At 45.2% G+C, this 20,251-nt stretch overlaps 1 protein-coding gene across 1 annotated transcript in view; it reads right to left on the minus strand.

The window, feature by feature from the left end:
• LOC141047178 (uncharacterized) overlaps window positions 1-20,251 on the minus strand; it is an 86,111-nt gene that overhangs the window by 45,735 nt on the left and 20,125 nt on the right. The window contains exon 6 of the mRNA XM_073542133.1: window positions 14,586-15,433. Coding sequence (XP_073398234.1) covers window positions 14,586-15,433 — 848 coding nt within the window. The remainder of the gene's footprint in view (window positions 1-14,585; window positions 15,434-20,251) is intronic.

Genomic DNA, 20,251 nt, shown 5'->3' on the forward strand with positions numbered 1-20,251 from the left:
CGTCTTAAATACCCCCTAGCTCCCCCTCCCCTTTAAGCCTTCCCTCACTAAACTTACAACCCCCCGTCATGATGGCCTCTGCCCACGCCTCCTCCAGGGGGTCGGGAGGCTCACTCCGGCCATTTCTTCATCATCATCCCCCTTTTTTCTGGTGAGTGCATGCTTGTTTCCTTGATGATGAGTGTTTAGTGCTATTGTTTTATGTGTGATTATGTATAGTATTTATAGTTTGTACCTTTATTGAACTGGTACATGTTTACTTAGGTGCCTTTGTACATCATTTGTCCACTTTTGCTGCCTCTATTTAATCCTTTTAGTGCAGGTCTCTTTGTTTGTTTTGGATTAGTATATATGTATGTAGTATGTATGTAGTATGCATGTATGTATGTTGTATGTATGTAGTATGTATGTAGTATGTATGTATGTTGTATGAATGTAGTATATATGTAGTATGTTTGTATGTTGTATGAATGTAGTATACATGTATGTTGTATGAATGTAGTATATATGTAGTATGCATGTAGTATGTATGTATGTTGTATGAATGTAGTATATATGTAGCATATATGTGGTATATATGTAGTATGTATGTATGTTGTATGAATGTAGTATATATGTAGTATATATGTATGTTGTATGAATGTAGTATATATGTAGTATATAGTATGTAGTATATATGTATGTTGTATGAATGTAGTATATATGTAGTATGTATGTATGTTGTATGAATGTAGTATGCATGTAGTATGTATGTATGTTGTATGAATGTAGTATATGTGTAGTATATATGTATGTTGTATGAATGTAGTATATATGTAGTATATATGTATGTTGTATGAATGTAGTATATATGTAGCATGTATGTAGTATGTATGTATGTTGTATGAATGTAGTATATATGTAGCATGTATGTAGTATGTATGTATGTTGTATGAATGTAGTATATATGTAGTATATATGTATGTTGTATGAATGTAGTATATATGTAGCATGTATGTAGTATGTATGTATGTTGTATGAATGTAGTATATATGTAGTATATATGTATGTTGTATGAATGTAGTATATATGTAGTATGTATGTATGTTGTATGAATGTAGTATGCATGTAGTATGTATGTATGTTGTATGAATGTAGTATATGTGTAGCATGTATGTAGTATGTATGTATGTTGTATGAATGTAGTATATATGTAGTATATATGTATGTTGTATGAATGTAGTATATATGTAGTATGTATGTATGTTGTATGAATGTAGTATGCATGTAGTATGTATGTATGTTGTATGAATGTAGTATATATGTAGTATATATGTATGTTGTATGAATGTAGTATATATGTAGCATGTATGTAGTATGTATGTATGTTGTATGAATGTAGTATATATGTAGTATGTTTGTATGTTGTATGAATGTAGTATACATGTATGTTGTATGAATGTAGTATATATGTAGTATGCATGTAGTATGTATGTATGTTGTATGAATGTAGTATATATGTAGCATATATGTGGTATATATGTAGTATGTATGTATGTTGTATGAATGTAGTATATATGTAGTATATATGTATGTTGTATGAATGTAGTATATATGTAGTATATAGTATGTAGTATATATGTATGTTGTATGAATGTAGTATATATGTAGTATGTATGTATGTTGTATGAATGTAGTATGCATGTAGTATGTATGTATGTTGTATGAATGTAGTATATGTGTAGTATATATGTATGTTGTATGAATGTAGTATATATGTAGTATATATGTATGTTGTATGAATGTAGTATATATGTAGCATGTATGTAGTATGTATGTATGTTGTATGAATGTAGTATATATGTAGCATGTATGTAGTATGTATGTATGTTGTATGAATGTAGTATATATGTAGTATATATGTATGTTGTATGAATGTAGTATATATGTAGCATGTATGTAGTATGTATGTATGTTGTATGAATGTAGTATATATGTAGTATATATGTATGTTGTATGAATGTAGTATATATGTAGTATGTATGTATGTTGTATGAATGTAGTATGCATGTAGTATGTATGTATGTTGTATGAATGTAGTATATGTGTAGCATGTATGTAGTATGTATGTATGTTGTATGAATGTAGTATATATGTAGTATATATGTATGTTGTATGAATGTAGTATATATGTAGTATGTATGTATGTTGTATGAATGTAGTATGCATGTAGTATGTATGTATGTTGTATGAATGTAGTATATATGTAGTATATATGTATGTTGTATGAATGTAGTATATATGTAGCATGTATGTAGTATGTATGTATGTTGTATGAATGTAGTATATATGTAGTATATATGTATGTTGTATGAATGTAGTATATATGTAGTATGTAGTATGTAGTATATATGTATGTTGTATGAATGTAGTATATATGTAGTATGTATGTTGTATGAATGTAGTATGCATGTAGTATGTATGTATGTTGTATGAATGTAGTATATATGTAGTATATATGTATGTTGTATGAATGTAGTATATATGTAGCATGTATGTAGTATGCATGTATGTTGTATGAATGCAGTATATATGTATGTTGTATGAATGTAGTATATATGTAGTATGTAGCATGTATGTAGTATGTATGTATGTTGTATGAATGTAGTATATATGTAGTATGCATGTAGTATTTTTTTTTTTTTACATTCAACACATTAGCCGGATGATGGGACTACTACTGTCCCATCATTGGCTAATATGTCAATCATTGTCATTGTAGCAGGCATCGCCCGATGGGACTTGTAGTCCCATCGGATGATGCCTTCACACACACAAGACCCCCGGCAGGCCCGCACAGACCACCGGCAGCCGGCACAGGCCCTCGGCAGCTGGCACAGACCACCGACAGCCGGCACAGGCCCCCGAGAGGCCCGTACAGACTACCGGCAGCCGGCACAGGCCCCCGGCAGCCGGCACAGACCACCGACAGCCGGCACAGGCCCCCTAGTGGCCCGTACAGACCACTGGCAGCCAGCACAGGCCCCCGAGAGACCCATACAGACCACCGGCAGCCGGCACAGGCCCCTGACAGGCCTGTACAGACCCCCGAGAGGCATGTACAGACCACCAGCAGCCGGCACAGACCCCCGAGAGGCCCGTACAGACTACCGGCAGCCGGCACAGGCCCTCGGCAGCTGGCACAGACCACCGACAACCGGCACAGGCCCCCGAGAGGCCCTACAGACTACCGGCAGCCGGCACAGGCCCCCGGCAGCCAGCACAGACCACCGACAGCCGGCACAGGCCCCCCAAGTGGCCCGTACAGACCACTGGCAGCCAGCACAGGCCCCCGAGAGGCCCATACAGGCCACCGGCAGCCGGCACAGGCCCCCGACAGGCCTGTACAGACCCCCGAGAGGCATGTACAGACCACCGGCAGCCGGCACAGACCCCCGACAGTCGGCACAGACCCCCGCTGTAGGCGCAGACCCCCCGCAGTCAGCACAGACCGCGCATAATGATGACATCATTTCAGCAGCCAATCACAGCCACAACAGTGGCTCATTGCATTATGGGGACTTCCGATACCGGTATCCGATATTGAAAAAATATTGGTACTTGGTATCAGAATTCCGATACAGCGAATATCGGCCGATACCCAATATTTGCAGTATCGGAATGCTCAACACTATATATTAAGTTACTCGCGTTCTCCGGAGGAGCATGTTGAGCATGTCAGAGAGGTTCTCCAAGTTCTACGTGACAACTATTTATTTCGTAACCTGGAGAAATGTCAATTTGTGGTCCAGCAGGTCCAGTTCTCAGGACATTTGGCTTCTGCATGGGGGTCTCAGATGGACCCCATTACGGTTCAAGCAGTCCCTTCATTGGTTTGTACTATAAGCCGCACTGGACCATAAGACGCACCCCAAATTTTCAGAAGGATAATAGGGCAAAAGTTAATGTGTCAAATGGGGGTCTGTCCCACAGTCTGAATTCAGTAAACCCGGGGGGGGGGATCGGCAGCGCTGGTGGAGCTGAGTCACAGGAGCTCCCGATGTCGATCAAAGCCAATTTATAACCCTCCTGCCAATCTATACCGGACACAATTCTCTATAAATCTCCGGTGTCCTTGATGTGAGCAGGTGCTATTCTCAGTAATGGTCTCAGACACCGGTCTATAAATGTAGAGAAAGATTCTGTTACTGATCCGACCCCGCACACTATCGGGTGGCCTGGTGGGGGCGCTGCGTCTTTGTGGACTTTAGGAATATAACACCAATGCGGCTTGTGTGGAAATTCAGGGAAGAGTTTCTCTGATATTAGACAATCGTCCCTTCTCTATGTGAAATCTCAGAGAAGATCTTAGTTGTTCCTTCTCGTTATTTGTGGGATCAGCGCTTGTTTTCTCTGTGCTGCTCTCTGATCGCTGTCTTTCTGCTCCTTACTATATTGTCCATTGCTATTAACACTACATTATTGCCTTTATCGGCTTCTCTAATAACAGGATCTTGGCAGTCTTTATCTCCTTCAGTGCTCGCTGTTCTTTTTTGTTACATTATCTGTTGTTTTTGTACAGCACTGCCTGTGTGTCTTTTACCCCTCTGTAAAAAACATAAAAACAATTAACCCGATCAGTAAACACCGGAAATAGGAAAAATGTGAGAATTACCAAAATTACGTATTTATGGATGGCACAATTCCACAAAAAATGCTGTAACGAGCGATCACAATTGTACTAATAAAAACGTTATCTCGTCCTGCAGAAAATAATCCATCATACAGCTCCACCGGAGGAAAATAACAATGTTACGGGGCTCGGGAAATGGAGAAACTGCTCCAAAAATGTTTCTTTCCAAACCTCAGATTTTTTTTCTCCACTAAAAGAATAATAAAAACTGGACATGTTCGGTGTTGCCGTAATCATAGTGATGAGGAGAATCATATTACACGGTCAATTATACCACAAAATGTACAAAAACAGTTCACAATAAACAATGTCAGAATTGTTTTTTTCACAATTTCACTGCACTTGGAATTTTTTCCTCGTTTTTGAGTGCACTATGTGGTAAAATTAAGGGAGTCATTGAAAAGTACAACTCGCCCCGCAAACATCAAGCCTCATATGTCTATGTGGCCAGAGAGATAAAGAGTTATGGCTCTGGGAAGAAGAGAAGGAAAAAATAGAAACAAAAAATGAAAATGGGCCGCGGCATGAAGGGGTTAATTGCGTCTTTCTGCCACTTACAGGGAAAGTTAGAAATTAGTTGTGTCAGGTCAGCGTTATGTTCATGGCTTCTGATTTAGAGGAGTTGACTATAAAACACATACCTGTGATTCCAGCTTACTCCGTGTCTCTGGCACCGATAGGGTCCTGGTTACCAATAGGGGGCGACTGGGAAAAGATCTGGTCACAATTACAGACTAAATGGATCCGGCAATTAAATACCTGACATCCCAATGGTGTAGATGAAGTTCTCCGCTTCTCCCCTTTCCTATAGGGGGTTTGGTGGAATTCGTTCTCTACACTCTTTATTACATAGAACAGTTTTCTCTGACTCAATGTGTCTTATTTGTTTCTTATTTCCCCATAATACAACGGTCACAAGATCGCCGATCTGCACTTTACTCTCCGATGGTGACGATCCTCTAGACATCCGGACAGTCAGGAGCATTGGATCCCACCTGTGTCTCCCCACTATTCTAACAATGGACGCTCTCTCCGCCATCATTTCCTCCTCTATACGGTTATTACGGGGAATGACGCTGTGATGACTTCTCTTCTGGGAGAGACACAGATCACAGGTGACTAATATTGCAGTGTGAATAGACACTTATATTTCCGGTATTTTTCTGCCCTTACATTGTGGGTTATGAGGTGTTTGGGGCTTGTTTTTTGTTCCGCCCTTTTCCCTTTGTTGTTATCTTTCCAGTTGGTAATTGGGATTCTAATATAAGCCCATATATCCCGGGAAGTGTCAGGTGCTGGGATCTCATTATATTATTAATAACAATTTCATTCCCGATTATTCCCGTCATTTATTGCTCATTACATTCTCTCTATATAATAACAGATTCCTCTTTGTTACACGTCCTAATACTGATCATTTATATCTCTATATTGTAGAGGAAACATTTCTAGGAGTGTATACACTTCACCACAAACACTTCCCATAGATTTTATTATCCATCACTGTTATTAACCCCTTAACGACCGCCGATACGCCTTTTAATGGCGGTAATTAAGGGTACTAAAACCACAGCGCCGTTAATTCACGGCGCTGTGATTTAAGTGAATAGCGCCCCCCAGTGTCGGATTTTCTCCGGGATCTCGGCTGCTAGGGGTAGCCGAGACCCCAGAGAACATGAATCGGTCAGTTTTTACCGACCCCCACTTTTGCGATCGCCGTTATTAACCCTATAACGGCGACCGCAAAAAAAAAAAGCCGCGATTTTACATTTAATTTCTCTCTCATCTGATGTGATCGCACATCATAGGAGAGAGAAATAGGGTCCCTGATCCCCCCCCGGTACCTCTCCGTGGCCCTCCATCCCCTCCCGGTGGTCCCACGTCCCGCCGGCATCCTCCGATGGGCGCCGCCATCTTGAAAAATGGCGGGCGCATGCGCAGTGCGCCCGCCGGGAATCTGCCGGCTCCGGCTGGCAGATTCCATTCATTATTTTGATCACTATGATAAACGATCATAGTGATCAAAATAAAAAAAAAGTACATAACCTCCCCGTTTATCACTCCCTTATAGAGGCCAATATAATGAAATAAAGAAAATATTTTTTTTTTCAGTTTTCCATTAGGGTTAGGGTTAGGGTTGGGCTAGGGTTAGGGTTAGGGCTAGGGTTAGGGTAGGGTTAGGGCTAGGGTTAGGGTTGGGCTAGGGTTAGGGTTGGGCTAGGGTTAGGGTTAGGGTTGGGCTAGGGTTAGGGTTGGGCTAGGGTTAGGGCTAGGGTTAGGCTAGGGTTAGGGTTGTGCTAGGGCTAGAGTTAGGGCTCGGGTCATGACTAGGGTTAGAATTAGGGTTAGGGCGAACTAGAATTAGGGTTAGAATTAGGATTAGGGATTAGGGTTGGGATTAGGGTTAGGGTTGGGATTAGGGTTAGGGGTGTGTTGGGGTTAGGGTTGGAGCAAGAATTGAGGGGTTTCCACTATTTGCCAACTTTGGGGGTCTAAAAATTGGGGTCTAAAAAATCACTTTTGTGGAAATAAAAAAAGACTTTTTATTTTCACGGCTCTACGTTTATAAACTTTTGTGAAGCGCTTGGGGGTTCAAAGTGCTCACCACACATCTAGATAAGTTCCTTAGGGGGTCTAATTTCCAAAATGGGGTCACTTGTGGGGGGTTTCCACTGTTTAGGCCCTTCAGGGGCTCTGCAAGCGCAACATGATGCCCGCAGACCATTCCATCAAAGTCTGCATTCCAAAATGGCACTCCTTCCCTTCCGAGCTCTCCCATGCGCCCAAACAGTGGTTCCCCCCCACATATGGTGTATCGGCGTACTCAGGACAAATCGCATAACAACTGTGCGGGTATGGTTTCTCCTGCTACCCTTGTAAAAATAAAAATTTGGGGGCGAAAAGATCATTTTTGTGGAAAAAAAATGGATTTTTTATTTTCACGGCTCTACGTTATAAACTTCTGTGAAGCACTTGAAGGTTCAAAGTGCTCACCACACATCTAGATAAGTTCCTTAATGGGTCTAGTTTCCAAAATGGGGTCACTTGTGGGGGGTTTCCACTGTTTAGGCCCATCAGGGTCTCCTGCCCGACATGAAATGACACATGGTTTACATATAGTTAACCATTTCATTTCATGTTTTGTTTTTTTTATGTCTATCACTATTAATTATATGAGGGCTTGTAGGTTAAATTTTGGGCTTGTAGGGGTTCATTTAAGGGGTTAATTCGTTGTATTAAATTGCGGAGACTCCCGCTGACGTCACTGAGGCTGCAGAGAGTCCCCGTAATTTACAACAAATTAACCCCTTAAATGAACCCCTACAAGCCCAAAATTTAACCCACAAGCCCTCATATAATTAATAGTGAGAGACATAAAATAAAAAACATGAAATGAAATGGTTAACTATATGTAAACCATGTGTCATTTCATGTCGGGCAGGAGCAGAATTATACAAAAGCCGGCTAATGTGTCAGCGGCTATTCTGCAATTAAGAACTGTATGAACTAGAAATATAGATATTAATGTGTCTCTATAACATGTATAAAATATATATATATATTTATTTAATGTGTCTATATCTATTAATTCGTTGCTTTATTTAACTGAACACTGTGATTTTACTGTCTTTAGGGAAAAAAAATTGCCGGCTTTTGGTGCGATTTTTATCGCAACTCACACATCGGTTCCGTTTTTACTTCCATTTTTTCTCGCCCCCATAGACATGCATTGTCGAATCCGATCCGAAAATCGGTGACAATCGCAGCATGCTGCGATTGTCTCGGTCAGAGGATCGGATGCGATAAAAAATCGCATGATGGGAGCTGCCCCATAGAATAACATGGGTTCGAATGCAATGCGATTTTTTTATCGCATTGCATTCGACCGTTTTAATCGCTAGTGTGACCCCGGCCTTAGAGAGGTATTCTGTGACATCGGCGGCCGTGCCCGCCGATGCCGCTTCAGCGGCGGTGCCCGCCGCAGCTCCCCCTCACCTGCGTCCTCCTGTCCACGCGCACTTCCGCTCTGCTCCCCGCTCTGCTGCGGGTAACTGCGCCGGCCTTAGGCCGCGCACGCGCGTTCCCCCGCTCTCTTCTGCTAGTAGGGGGCGTCGCTGAGGGGAGGGTCTGTAGGGCGTACTTCCGGCCTCTGGATATATCAGGCGTCCGCTCTATTCTGAGGGCGCCTGGTGATTGTGTGTGACTCCTTGCACCCATCGGCCCATACCTATTCTAGTGTACCCTGCCTATCCTTTGCTGTTCCCCCTGTGTGCTCTGTGGCCTGCTCCACTCCCCTCTGTCTGTCTCTGCCCTGTGGCCCTTCTCTGAACCTTCCCTGTGTACTCCTGGCCCGTATTTTCCGCTATCCCATCCCGCTATCCTTGCTCTGCCTGCCTGTCCATCGAGTCGTCCCTCCTGGCACCGGCTGTCGCGGTTCTGCCCCCTGTGGTCCTGCCCCTAACGATCCCTGTACAGGGGTCGGTCTTCACCAGGTGCGCTCGGCCCAGGGGCTCCTGATCCACGACCCAGAGGGTCCACTCTTGGACGTATTAGCCCAGAGTTGTCACAGTATCACCAGGCCATGGATCCCGCCGGTGCCGCAGCCGCCACACAAAAGGAATTACTTTTCCTTCGTGAAAATCAGACCCGGATAATGTCCTTTATGAAGTCTATGGACACCCGGCTATCCGCCCTGCAGACCTCTGACCCCGGGCACGCTCCCCTCCTAGTCAGCCTTCAGCAGGAGCTCGCGCAGCAGCGCGACGCTCAATCCCACATCTTAGGTTACATGGCATCCGTGGATGATCGATTGCTTGCTCTGCAATCCTCTGCTGCCGCAGCAACTTCCCCCCCTGACGTAGTCTCTGCCCCGGCTCCCCGTCTGGGTAAACCCCCCAGGTACAGCGGAGACCCTAAGTTATGCCGGGGTTTTCTGAATCAATGCAGGCTACATTTTGAGCTTGCCCCCCTTCAGTATCCTACTGACCGCGCCAAGGTGGCGTTCATTGTGTCCCATCTCGAGGGTGAGGCTCTGTCCTGGGTGAACCCCTTGTGGGAGAGGAATGACCCCGTAGTGTTAAGCATTCAGGCCTTCTTGGAAACCTTTCGCAAGGTATTCGATGAACCGGGTCGCTTAGCATCCTCCACGGAGGCCCTTTTTAACCTCCGCCAGGGTTCCCTCACAGTGGGGCAATACGCCATCCGCTTCCGGACCCTCTCTTCAGAGTTGGGGTGGAACAATGAGGCTCTTGTGGGAGCCTTTTGGAGAGGCCTCTCCAGTAAGATCAAGGATGAGCTTGCCGGGCGAGACACCCCCACCACTCTGGAGGACCTTATTTCGCTGGCCACTCGTATTGATCTACGCTTTCAGGAGCGCGCTCGAGAGGCGGTCGGAGAGAGAAGGTCCTTTAGGCTGTACCAGGCTCCTGTCCCTCGTTTCTCTGCATCTCCTGTTAGTACCGCTCCTGAGCCAATGCAGATTGATCGTGTCAGACTGTCCGAGCAACGGCGCAGGGAGAGGATGACCAAGGGACTCTGCCTGTACTGCGGAGGTGCCAACCATTTTGTGCGTTCTTGTCCGGAGAAGCCAGAGAGGTCGGGAAATGCCTCCACCTAGGTCAGGTAAGAGAGGACCCCCTAGGTGATCAAAATTCCTCTCTCCCCCTTACCCTTTCAGCTTTGATAATTACAGGTCGGGAGCGTGGATCTGTGGAGGCGTATGTGGACTCGGGTGCTGCTGGTAATTTTATCCGCCAGGAGGAGGTCGATAAACTCCGGATCCTGGTGATTGTATTGAGGAACCCTCGCGCTATTTCCTCCGTTGATGGTAAACCTTTACCCGGACTCATCACCACGGTTACCGTCGAAGTAGACCTTCAAATCGGAGCACTCCACCTCGAGAAGATAGCCTTTTATGTCCTGCCACAACTAGCCCATGCTGTTCTTCTAGGGCTACCCTGGCTCAGACGGCACGAGCCGGTGATTGACTGGCGCTCTGGGGAAGTTCTCCGTTGGGGGCACTCCTGCCAGGAACACTGCCTACGGGCTCTCACTCGTCCCCGTCCATGCTCGAAGCCTGCCGACCTTCCGGGCCTACCCGCACCCTATCACATGTTTGCCGATGTGTTCAGCAAAAAGGAGGCGGACTCCTTACCACCTCATCGCTCCTATGACTGCCCTATCGACCTGGTCCCCGGAGCCAACCCTCCCAGAGGGAGAACTTATCCTCTATCCCCAGCAGAGACCACGGCTATGACGGAATACATACAGGAGAATCTGGCCAAGGGGTTCATCCGGAAATCCTCGTCCCCTGCGGGCGCAGGTTTCTTCTTCGTCCGGAAGAAAGATGGGTCCCTGCGACCCTGTATTGATTACCGGGGCCTGAACAACATCACTGTTAAAAACCGGTACCCGCTCCCGCTGATTCCTGAACTCTTCGACCGGCTGAGGGGGGCCAGAATCTTCACGAAGTTGGATCTGCGGGGAGCTTACAACTTAATCCGAATCCGAGCGGGGGACGAGTGGAAGACGGCCTTCAATACTCGGGACGGCCATTATGAATACTTGGTCATGCCGTTCGGTCTCTGCAATGCTCCGGCGGTGTTTCAGGAATTCGTAAATGAGGTGTTCCGGGACCTACTCTATTCCTGCGTGGTGGTGTATTTGGATGATATCCTCGTTTTCTCGGCCGATCTCTCCTCCCATCGGAGAAGTGTACACATGGTCCTGCAGCGCCTTCGAGAAAATCGTCTTTACGCCAAGATTGAGAAGTGCCTCTTCGAGCAAACAGCGTTACCTTTCTTGGGATATATCATCACGGATTCCGGCCTTAAGATGGATCCGGAGAAGCTGTCCGCGGTACTCCAGTGGCCTCGTCCAGTTGGCATAAAGGCCATCCAGCGTTTCCTCGGCTTCGCTAACTATTACCGACAGTTTGTACCCCACTTTTCTACAGTCACCAAGCCCATCACGGTCCTGACCCGTAAGGGGACGAAGTCTAACGTCTGGTCTTCCGAAGCCGAGGACGCCTTTCTTGCCCTGAAACGCTCGTTTGCCTCTGCTCCGATCCTACACCGCCCAGTGGCTAGTAGGCCCTTCATCCTGGAAGTTGATGCCTCCTCCACTGGAGCTGGGGTGGTTCTTTCCCAACAGGCTCCATCCGGACGTCTAGTCCCCTGCGGGTTCTTCTCCAAATCCTTTTCTCCTGCGGAGTGCAACTACTCCATTGGGGACCGGGAATTGTTGGCCATTAAGATGGCGCTGGAGGAATGGCGATATCTGCTCGAAGGGGCAGTGCATCCCTTTACTATCTTCACGGACCACAAGAACTTGGCCTACCTGCAATCTGCCCAGAGACTCAACTCCAGACAAGCCAGGTGGGCCCTGTATTTTTCCCGTTTTGAGTTTAAGCTCCACTTCCGGCCCGGCAGTAAGAACATCAAAGCTGATGCGCTTTCCAGGTCTTTGCAGCCACCTGAAAAGGAGGAGGATCCATCATATATTATCGAGCCGGCCAAAGTTATCTTCGTTCCTTCAAACAAACGTCTGGAAGTGCTGCGCTGGGGACATTCCTCCAAGGTTGCTGGGCACGTTGGGATTAAGAAGACCCTTTTGCTCCTCTCCCGGTATTACTGGTGGCCCTCTCTCCACCAGGATGCAAAGGACTTTGTAGCCTCTTGCAGGACCTGTGCCCAGAACAAGGTTCCAAGGACTCTGCCCTCCGGTCTCCTTCATCCGTTGCCTGTGCCAGAGGCCCCTTGGCAGCAAATCGCCATGGATTTCGTGACTGATCTGCCTCGCTCTGCTGGATGTACTACCATCTTAGTCGTCGCAGACCGCTTCTCCAAGATGGCCCACTTTATTCCCTTGTTCGGACTGCCATCTGCTCCAAAGTTGGCCGAGATCTTTATCCACCAGGTTTTCAGGCTGCATGGTCTTCCTCTACGAATCGTAACCGATCGAGGGGTCCAGTTTACCTCCCGATTCTGGAGGGCCCTCTGTCGGCTCCTGGGCACGTCTCTCGACTTCTCCTCAGCGTATCATCCTCAAACCAACGGCCAAGTGGAACGGATTAACCAAATTCTGACCACCTACTTACGCCACTTTTCTAACGCCCATCAGGATAATTGGGTCTCACTCCTACCTTGGGCGGAATTCGCTCATAATAATCATCCCAGCGAATCAACGTCCAAGACGCCGTTCTTTGTGGTAACTGGGCTAAATCCTGGGGTTCCGTTGCCCTTTTCTGCATCATCTGGAGTCCCTGCAGCAGATACTCTCGCCAAGGAATTTTCGCAAATTTGGAAGGAGACCAGGGAGGCGCTCGAGGTAGCCAGCATCCGAATTAAGAAACACGCAGACAAGAGACGAAGGGATCTACCCCCGTACCGTCCCGGGGACAAAGTCTGGCTTTCTACCAAACATATCCGCCTGAAAGTCCCTGCTTACAAATTAAGTCCTCGATACATCGGGCCTTTTGAAGTACTTGGGCGCATTAACGAAGTAGCCTACAAATTGAGGTTGCCGGCATCGCTCCGGGTCCCTAACGCCTTCCATATCTCGCTCCTTAAACCTGTAGTTTTGAATCGGTTCAAACCAACCTCCATGTCCCCTCCCTCGCCAATTTGTTCTAACGATGTCTTTGAAGTAAAGGACATTTTGGCTATGAAAAGGGTCAAGGGTAAAACTCTTTTTCTTATCGACTGGAAGGGTTTTGGTCCAGAGGAGAGGTCCTGGGAGCCCCGAGAGAATGTCGATGCCCCCCTTATCATGAAAAGATTTCTGACCAACCTCAGAAGGGGAGGACATATGGGGGGGGGTACTGTGACATCGGCGGCCGTGCCCGCCGATGCCCCTTCAGCGGCGGTGCCCGCCGCAGCTCCCCCTCACCTGCGTCCTCCTGTCCACGCGCACTTCCGCTCTGCTCCCCGCTCTGCTGCGGGTAACTGCGCCGGCCTTAGGCCGCGCACGCACGTTCCCCCGCTCTCTTCTGCTAGTAGGGGGCGTCGCTGAGGGGAGGGTCTGTAGGGCGTACTTCCGGCCTCTGGATATATCAGGCGTCCGCTCTATTCTGAGGGCGCCTGGTGATTGTGTGTGACTCCTTGCACCCATCGGCCCATACCTATTCTAGTGTACCCTGCCTATCCTTTGCTGTTCCCCCTGTGTGCTCTGTGGCCTGCTCCACTCCCCTCTGTCTGTCTCTGCCCTGTGGCCCTTCTCTGAACCTTCCCTGTGTACTCCTGGCCCGTATTTTCCGCTATCCCATCCCGCTATCCTTGCTCTACCTGCCTGTCCATCGAGTCGTCCCTCCTGGCACCGGCTGTCGCGGTTCTGCCCCCTGTGGTCCTGCCCCTAACGATCCCTGTACAGAGGTCGGTCTTCACCAGGTGCGCTCGGCCCAGGGGCTCCTGATCCACGACCCAGAGGGTCCACTCTTGGACGTATTAGCCCAGAGTTGTCACATATTCACACAGTGTAGGTACCCATCAGATTTGAGGCTGCCTTGACGATGGCTGGTGGGCAGATATTTGGCCAAATTTTATGCTAAGAGTCTCATATATTTTTTCTATAATTCTAAAGCTGTATTGCAAATCTAATTACATATATTCCACATTGACATGCCTTAGCATGATAGAGTGCAACCATTCTTTGTATATAGTTTTATCCTTTTGTCAGCAATCATGAGGAATGACAAGAGACAACCCATTTAAGAAGATTTAATTGTGGTTAAATCTAGTCAAACATTATGAACAGAAAAAAGTCTTCTCCCCTATGTGACGTCTCTGATGTTTATTAACAGTTGATTTAAAAGTAAAATATTTCCCACATTAAGAAAATGTAAAAGGCTTCTCCTCTGTGTGACTGCTCTGATGGCGATTAAGAAGCGCTTTCTGGTTAAATATTTCCCACATTAACAGGAAAAAGGTTTCTCCCCTGTGTGGGTTCTCTGGTGCTTAACACAATTTGATTTATTGGTAAAACATTTTCCACATTCTGAACAGGAAAAAGGCTTCTCCCCTGTGTGAGTTCTCTGGTGCTTTACACAATCTGATTTATTGTTAAAACATTTCCCACATTCTGAACAGAAAAAAGGCTTCTCCCCTGTGTGAGTTCTCTGGTGCTTAACGCAATATGATTTAGTGTTAAAACATTTCCCACATTCCGAACATGAAAAAGATTTCTCCCCTGTGTGAGTTCTCTGGTAGGTAGCAAAATCTGATTTATGTGCAAAACATTTTCCACATTCTGAACAGGAAAAAGGCTTCTCCCCTGTGTGAGTTCTCTGGTGGGTAACAAAATTTGATTTCTGTGCAAAATATTTCCCACATTCTGAACAAGAAAAAGGCTTCTCCCCTGTGTGAGTTCTGTGGTGGGTAACAAAATTTGATTTATGTGCAAAATATTTCCCACATTCTGAACAGGAAAAAGGCTTCTCCCCTGTGTGAGTTCTCTGGTGTATAACAAAATTAGATTTCTTGTTAAAGCATTTCCCACATTCTGAACATGAAAATGGCTTCTTTGCTTTAGGAGCAGTTTGTTTTTTATTGCCTCCTTTGTGACTTTGATTTCCCTTAGTAGTCAGTAATGAATCAGAAGGCGGGACCTGTTTCATAAGACCAGATAACAGATCTTTGCTGGGAATGGATGATGATATATCTGGACTAACAGCAATCCCTTCAGTTATATCTTGTAGGATTTCAAGATCATCAAATTTAAAAACTGAAGATGTCAGCTGTCCCTCTGATCTTCTGGTACAGTCATCTGCTAAGATAAAAAACAATTATTTTTTAATAAAATATCCTTGAGTTTTATATTTTTGAACATTTCTACTTAAACTGTCCATAAAAACGGCAAGCTATGTAAAAAACTTTCATTATTTACCAAGACAATGACAGTTCACAGTCTAATAGAAAACCTTGTTGGATGAACCAGTAGTGTGCGGTGTTCAACTGTTTGTTCATTCTGCCTCCCAAATATCAAATAAAAAGAAACCAATCAATGTTATGTAGGTGAAAATAATACCAATTCTCATCTCACAAAAACAAGTCCCCACTCAGGTCCATCATCTGTCAATGGAAAAACAGAGGTTCCCACACTATTAGTGGCTCAAAGGCTGTTGAAAAGCAACAAGGTTTCTATAAACCAATCCGGCAAAATCCGCTCTCACTTCGGAGTCTTGCAGTGTGCGCAAACAACATTTAGGATCCCTGTATTTAGCAACATTATAGTGAGAAGAATCCACTTAATTTGCGGTGTCTCCTGGAGCACAATCTGGGCACTATGTGCTGGGTAATAAAATGGCAAATGTGTAATTTTCACTCTCCAACATCCACTGTGTGTTAATTTCCAGAAAGTGGCTGTGGAGTCAAAATATTCACTCCTCCTATAGATTATAACCCTCAGTGAATTAATTTATAACATGGAATCACTTTATGGGGATTTCTACTATTCTGGTTTTCTGTCATTTAGTTATATTAGGGCTTCTGCATATGGTGTGTCCAATCTCATCTGGGATCTGTTCCTGCTGTCCAGCTGGAGTAATTTGCTCACTACTTCAGCCAATTGGAAAGTACCACACCCTACTAAAGCGCAAAGCACGTTGGCCGGAATCTGCCAGATACAGCGCTGTTCTCCTCTGGTTCAGTCCTCTGTGCTCAGCTTGCGGCTTGTGTATTTATCCCCTGTTGTGACCGTGGCCCGTTTACTGACTACTCTTGTGTCTTCTGATTTTGTATTCTGTCCTTCTGGTTCTGACCCGGCTACCTGTCTATTCTTCTTGGCATCTAACACCACAGAATAGCAGGTAACACCATGGTCCAAGCCTAGGGGTCCCAGTGTACGTCCAGATCCACGTAATGGTGTTAAAGGGGGATGAGCAAGGCAATCCTTGGGATATGGAAAGCAGAGAAGAAAGTGCCAAGCATGTTCATGGTGGACATCTTTTGAGCTGCCAGGTGACCATGAACAGTGCTCCCGATACATTATGCCTGCAAACTATTCCAGCTAGATCTGCATTCAAATAGCTAAATGGCGCTCCTTCCCTTCTGAACACTGCCATGTGCCCAGACAGTAGTGTACAACCGTATGTAAGGTATAGTGCGAAGCTGGAAAATAATTTGTAAGATCCATTTGTTTCCTATTATTCTTTGTGAAGAATTCCAAACTTACCACCACATAAAGTGACACACGTCAGATATTAATAATGGCGCCTGATTAGGAACTACTGAAATGATCAAACTCAACAGTCTTCATCAGTAATAAATGAGAAACTAGTGGTGAAACCTCTCTGGGGTAATTAGAGTATGGGTCTCGGAGACTTCACAATCTATACTATCCTAAGCTCCAATATTTCTGTCAGATGAGTTTCAAAAAGAAATATTAGGCAATTAAAGAGAACTGTGTATAAGGCCGGTTTCACTCGTCCTGATATTTCTGGTACCGGAGATGTCCATGTGTGTAACAATTGTGGCACATGTGTGTAACACTTGTGACATCCGTGTGCAGCATCAGTACCACATGGATGGCCACATGGAAGAAGCGGTACAGTAAGCGCTGTTCCCCGGTGGCGGGTGCTGAAGACGCTCTCATCATTCTCCTCTGCTCTGCCGGCAGGGAGAATGATGAGAGTTATATTAAAGTCAGAATGATGACAGCAGGTGGGGGCTTTTGGGACTATTACTCCCATCAACCTACACCTGCTGCTGCTAAGACCAGTGACAGCAGGAGCGGATGAAGGGAGTATTCCTCACCCACTGCCTGCACTATAACTAAATAAATGAATGAAAAAAACAGTGTGGGTTCCCCTGTATTTTCTATAACCAGTCTGACAAAACTCACAACTGGGGGCTGTAACCCTCAACTGTCAGCTTCAGCAAGGCTGGTTATCAAGAATAGAGGGGTCCCAACACTGTTTTTTTAATTATTTAAATAATAATTTAAAAAAACAGCATGGGGTCCCCCCCATTTTTGACAACTAGCATTGCTAAAGCTGACAACTGGGGTCTGGTATTCTCAGGCTTGTAAGGGGCCATGGATATTGACCCTCCCAGGATAAAAAAGCAGCTTGCAGCTGCCCAGAAAAGGCACATCTATGAGATGCGCCAATTCTGGCATTTTGCCTGACTCTTCCCACTTGCCCTGTAGTGGTGGCAAGTGGGGTTCATATTTATGGGGTTGATGTTACCCTTGTATTGTCAGGTGATATCAAGCCCACGGCTTAGTAATGGAGAGGTGTCTAGAAGACACCTCTCCATTACTAATCCTATAGTTATATGGTAAATAAAGACACAGCCAGAATAAAGTCTTTTATTAGAAATAAAACAAAACGCAGTTTTCATTTTTTATTTAAAAATAACACAGAGAATTCTCACGGTGATCTGCTGTGAAGTCACTTAGCTTGAACTGTGGTGACCTCATCACTGCCTTTTTCCTTCGGTCCTGAGGTCACTGCAGTTCAGCCTGGCTGGAAACCTCGATGATGTCACCGCTAGGGATGGGCGAATCCTGAAATACTTGGAATCGCTAGACTCTAACGAGTCTGACTCGGAAACTCGCTACTCGATGCGAGTCTAGCGAGTCCAATGTTAATGAATGGGGATGCGAGTATTGCAGCGATTCCTGTGCTGCCATCTTTTTTGTTCCGCTTACTTCCCGCATGTGGCTGTGCACACCATGCGGGAAGTAAGCAGAACAATTGCGGATGGTACCCACGGTCCGGAGGAGAGGAGACTGTCCTCCGGGCTTTGGGCACCATATCCCTGTAAAAAATAGAATTTAAAAATAAAAAATATTGTTATTCTCACCCTCCGACGTCCCGCGCAGCCTTCCCGCCTCTCCACACATCCGTTCCCAGTAGTCCTTTGCGAAAATGCCCGCGATGGCGTTCGTTCTCGCGGGATTGCGAAGTCTCGCGGTCATTCGCGCGATGTCATCGCGAATCACCGCGAGACATCGCGATCCCGCGAGAACGAACGTGTAGCCCCCAGCCGACAGCGGTACTGCTGTGTTATCCCTTGGAGGTAATTTTATCATTAGGAAAGGAATTTTTTTCTGTTATGCCGTTTGGCTATATGTTACCTAGGGTGCACAGGTGTTACTATCATAAGGAGATGAGGGTCTCATTTGAAATTGTCCATGTTATTATGGTATGATGTTGATTTAATTATTTATGGCAGACACATTATCTCTCTTATATATTATATATTATTGTACCGTCTGTTGACTGGCTATGCACGTTTATTTATGATCATGGCGGTGAGCCTATAGCCCACTCCCTTCTTTCCCCATATCTTGGCATGTGGTTTTAAATGGTTTTCTAATAAACTTACTTTGCTATATACAATTATTGCCTATAAATCATCTTTTTGTTGAGCTTCATCTGTATTTTGATGATGGGCGTATTTAATCCATATGTACATGACCCATGAGATTTATTGGTAAATATGTGTATTCGTCTGGTTTGTTGGTTATTAGGTATGGTATAGTGTTGATTTTTATTTTTATTACAGGAGAACGAGGTCTTCGGTGGAAATATGCGTTAGGTGAGTATAACTGTGTTTGTTATTTTTAAATAAAAAAGGAAAACTGTTTTGTTTTATTTCTAATAACAGACTTTATTCTGGCTGTGTCTTTATTTACCACTAGCTGAAGGGCTCGGCGCTGCCCGGGCATAGTAACCAACTGTGGTTAGTTATCACAAATTATAATGATTATATTGCACATAAAAACATTTCACATCATATATTCAACACTACAGATTTGCAACACAAATTAACTAAGGCTATGTGCCCACGTAGCGTTTTAAAACGCACAGTGAAAATCGGACTCCTTCCCAGAAATCGCACTTTTTTTTCAGCGCGATTTCACCGCGATTTTACCGCGATTCCGCCGCGGAAAAAAGCACAGCATGTGCGGAATGCCATAGGAATGCATGGGGGGCGTTCTGTACACGATTTTTAAATGTTTTCACAGCGTTTTCGCGGCAAAAATGCTTAAAAATCACATCGTGGGCACACAGCCTAAACGATTACCAAAGTATTGATAGTATTTTAATTTCAACTCATTCAAGAGCCTTTTGATAAACAACATGTGTATCTGTGTATCTAATCCTATCCTGTGTGATACTGTCTGCTGAGCCGTGTATCTAATCCTATCCTGTGTGATACTGACTGCTGAGCCGTGTATCTAATCCTATCCTGTGTGATAATGTCTGCTGAGCCGTGTATCTAATCCTATCCTGTGTGATACTGACTGCTGAGCTGCGTATCTAATCCTCTCCTGTGTGATAATGTCTGCTGAGCTGTGTATCTAATCCTATCCTGTGTGATACTGTCTGCTGAGCCGTGTATCTAATCCTATCCTGTGTGATACTGAGTGCTGAGCCGTGTATCTAATCCTATCCTGTGTGATACTGACTGCTGAGCTGCGTATCTAATCCTCTCCTGTGTGATACTGTCTGCTGAGCCGTGTATCTAATCCTATCCTGTGTGATACTGACTGCTGAGCTGTGTATCTAATCCTATCCTGTGTGATACTGTCTGCTGAGCCGTGTATCTAATCCTATCCTGTGTGATACTGAGT

The sequence above is a fragment of the Dendrobates tinctorius genome, unplaced genomic scaffold, assembly GCF_039654945.1.
Source record: "Dendrobates tinctorius isolate UK_male_01 unplaced genomic scaffold, ASM3965494v1 ptg000126l, whole genome shotgun sequence".
In the NCBI taxonomy this organism is placed as follows: domain Eukaryota; kingdom Metazoa; phylum Chordata; class Amphibia; order Anura; family Dendrobatidae; genus Dendrobates; species Dendrobates tinctorius.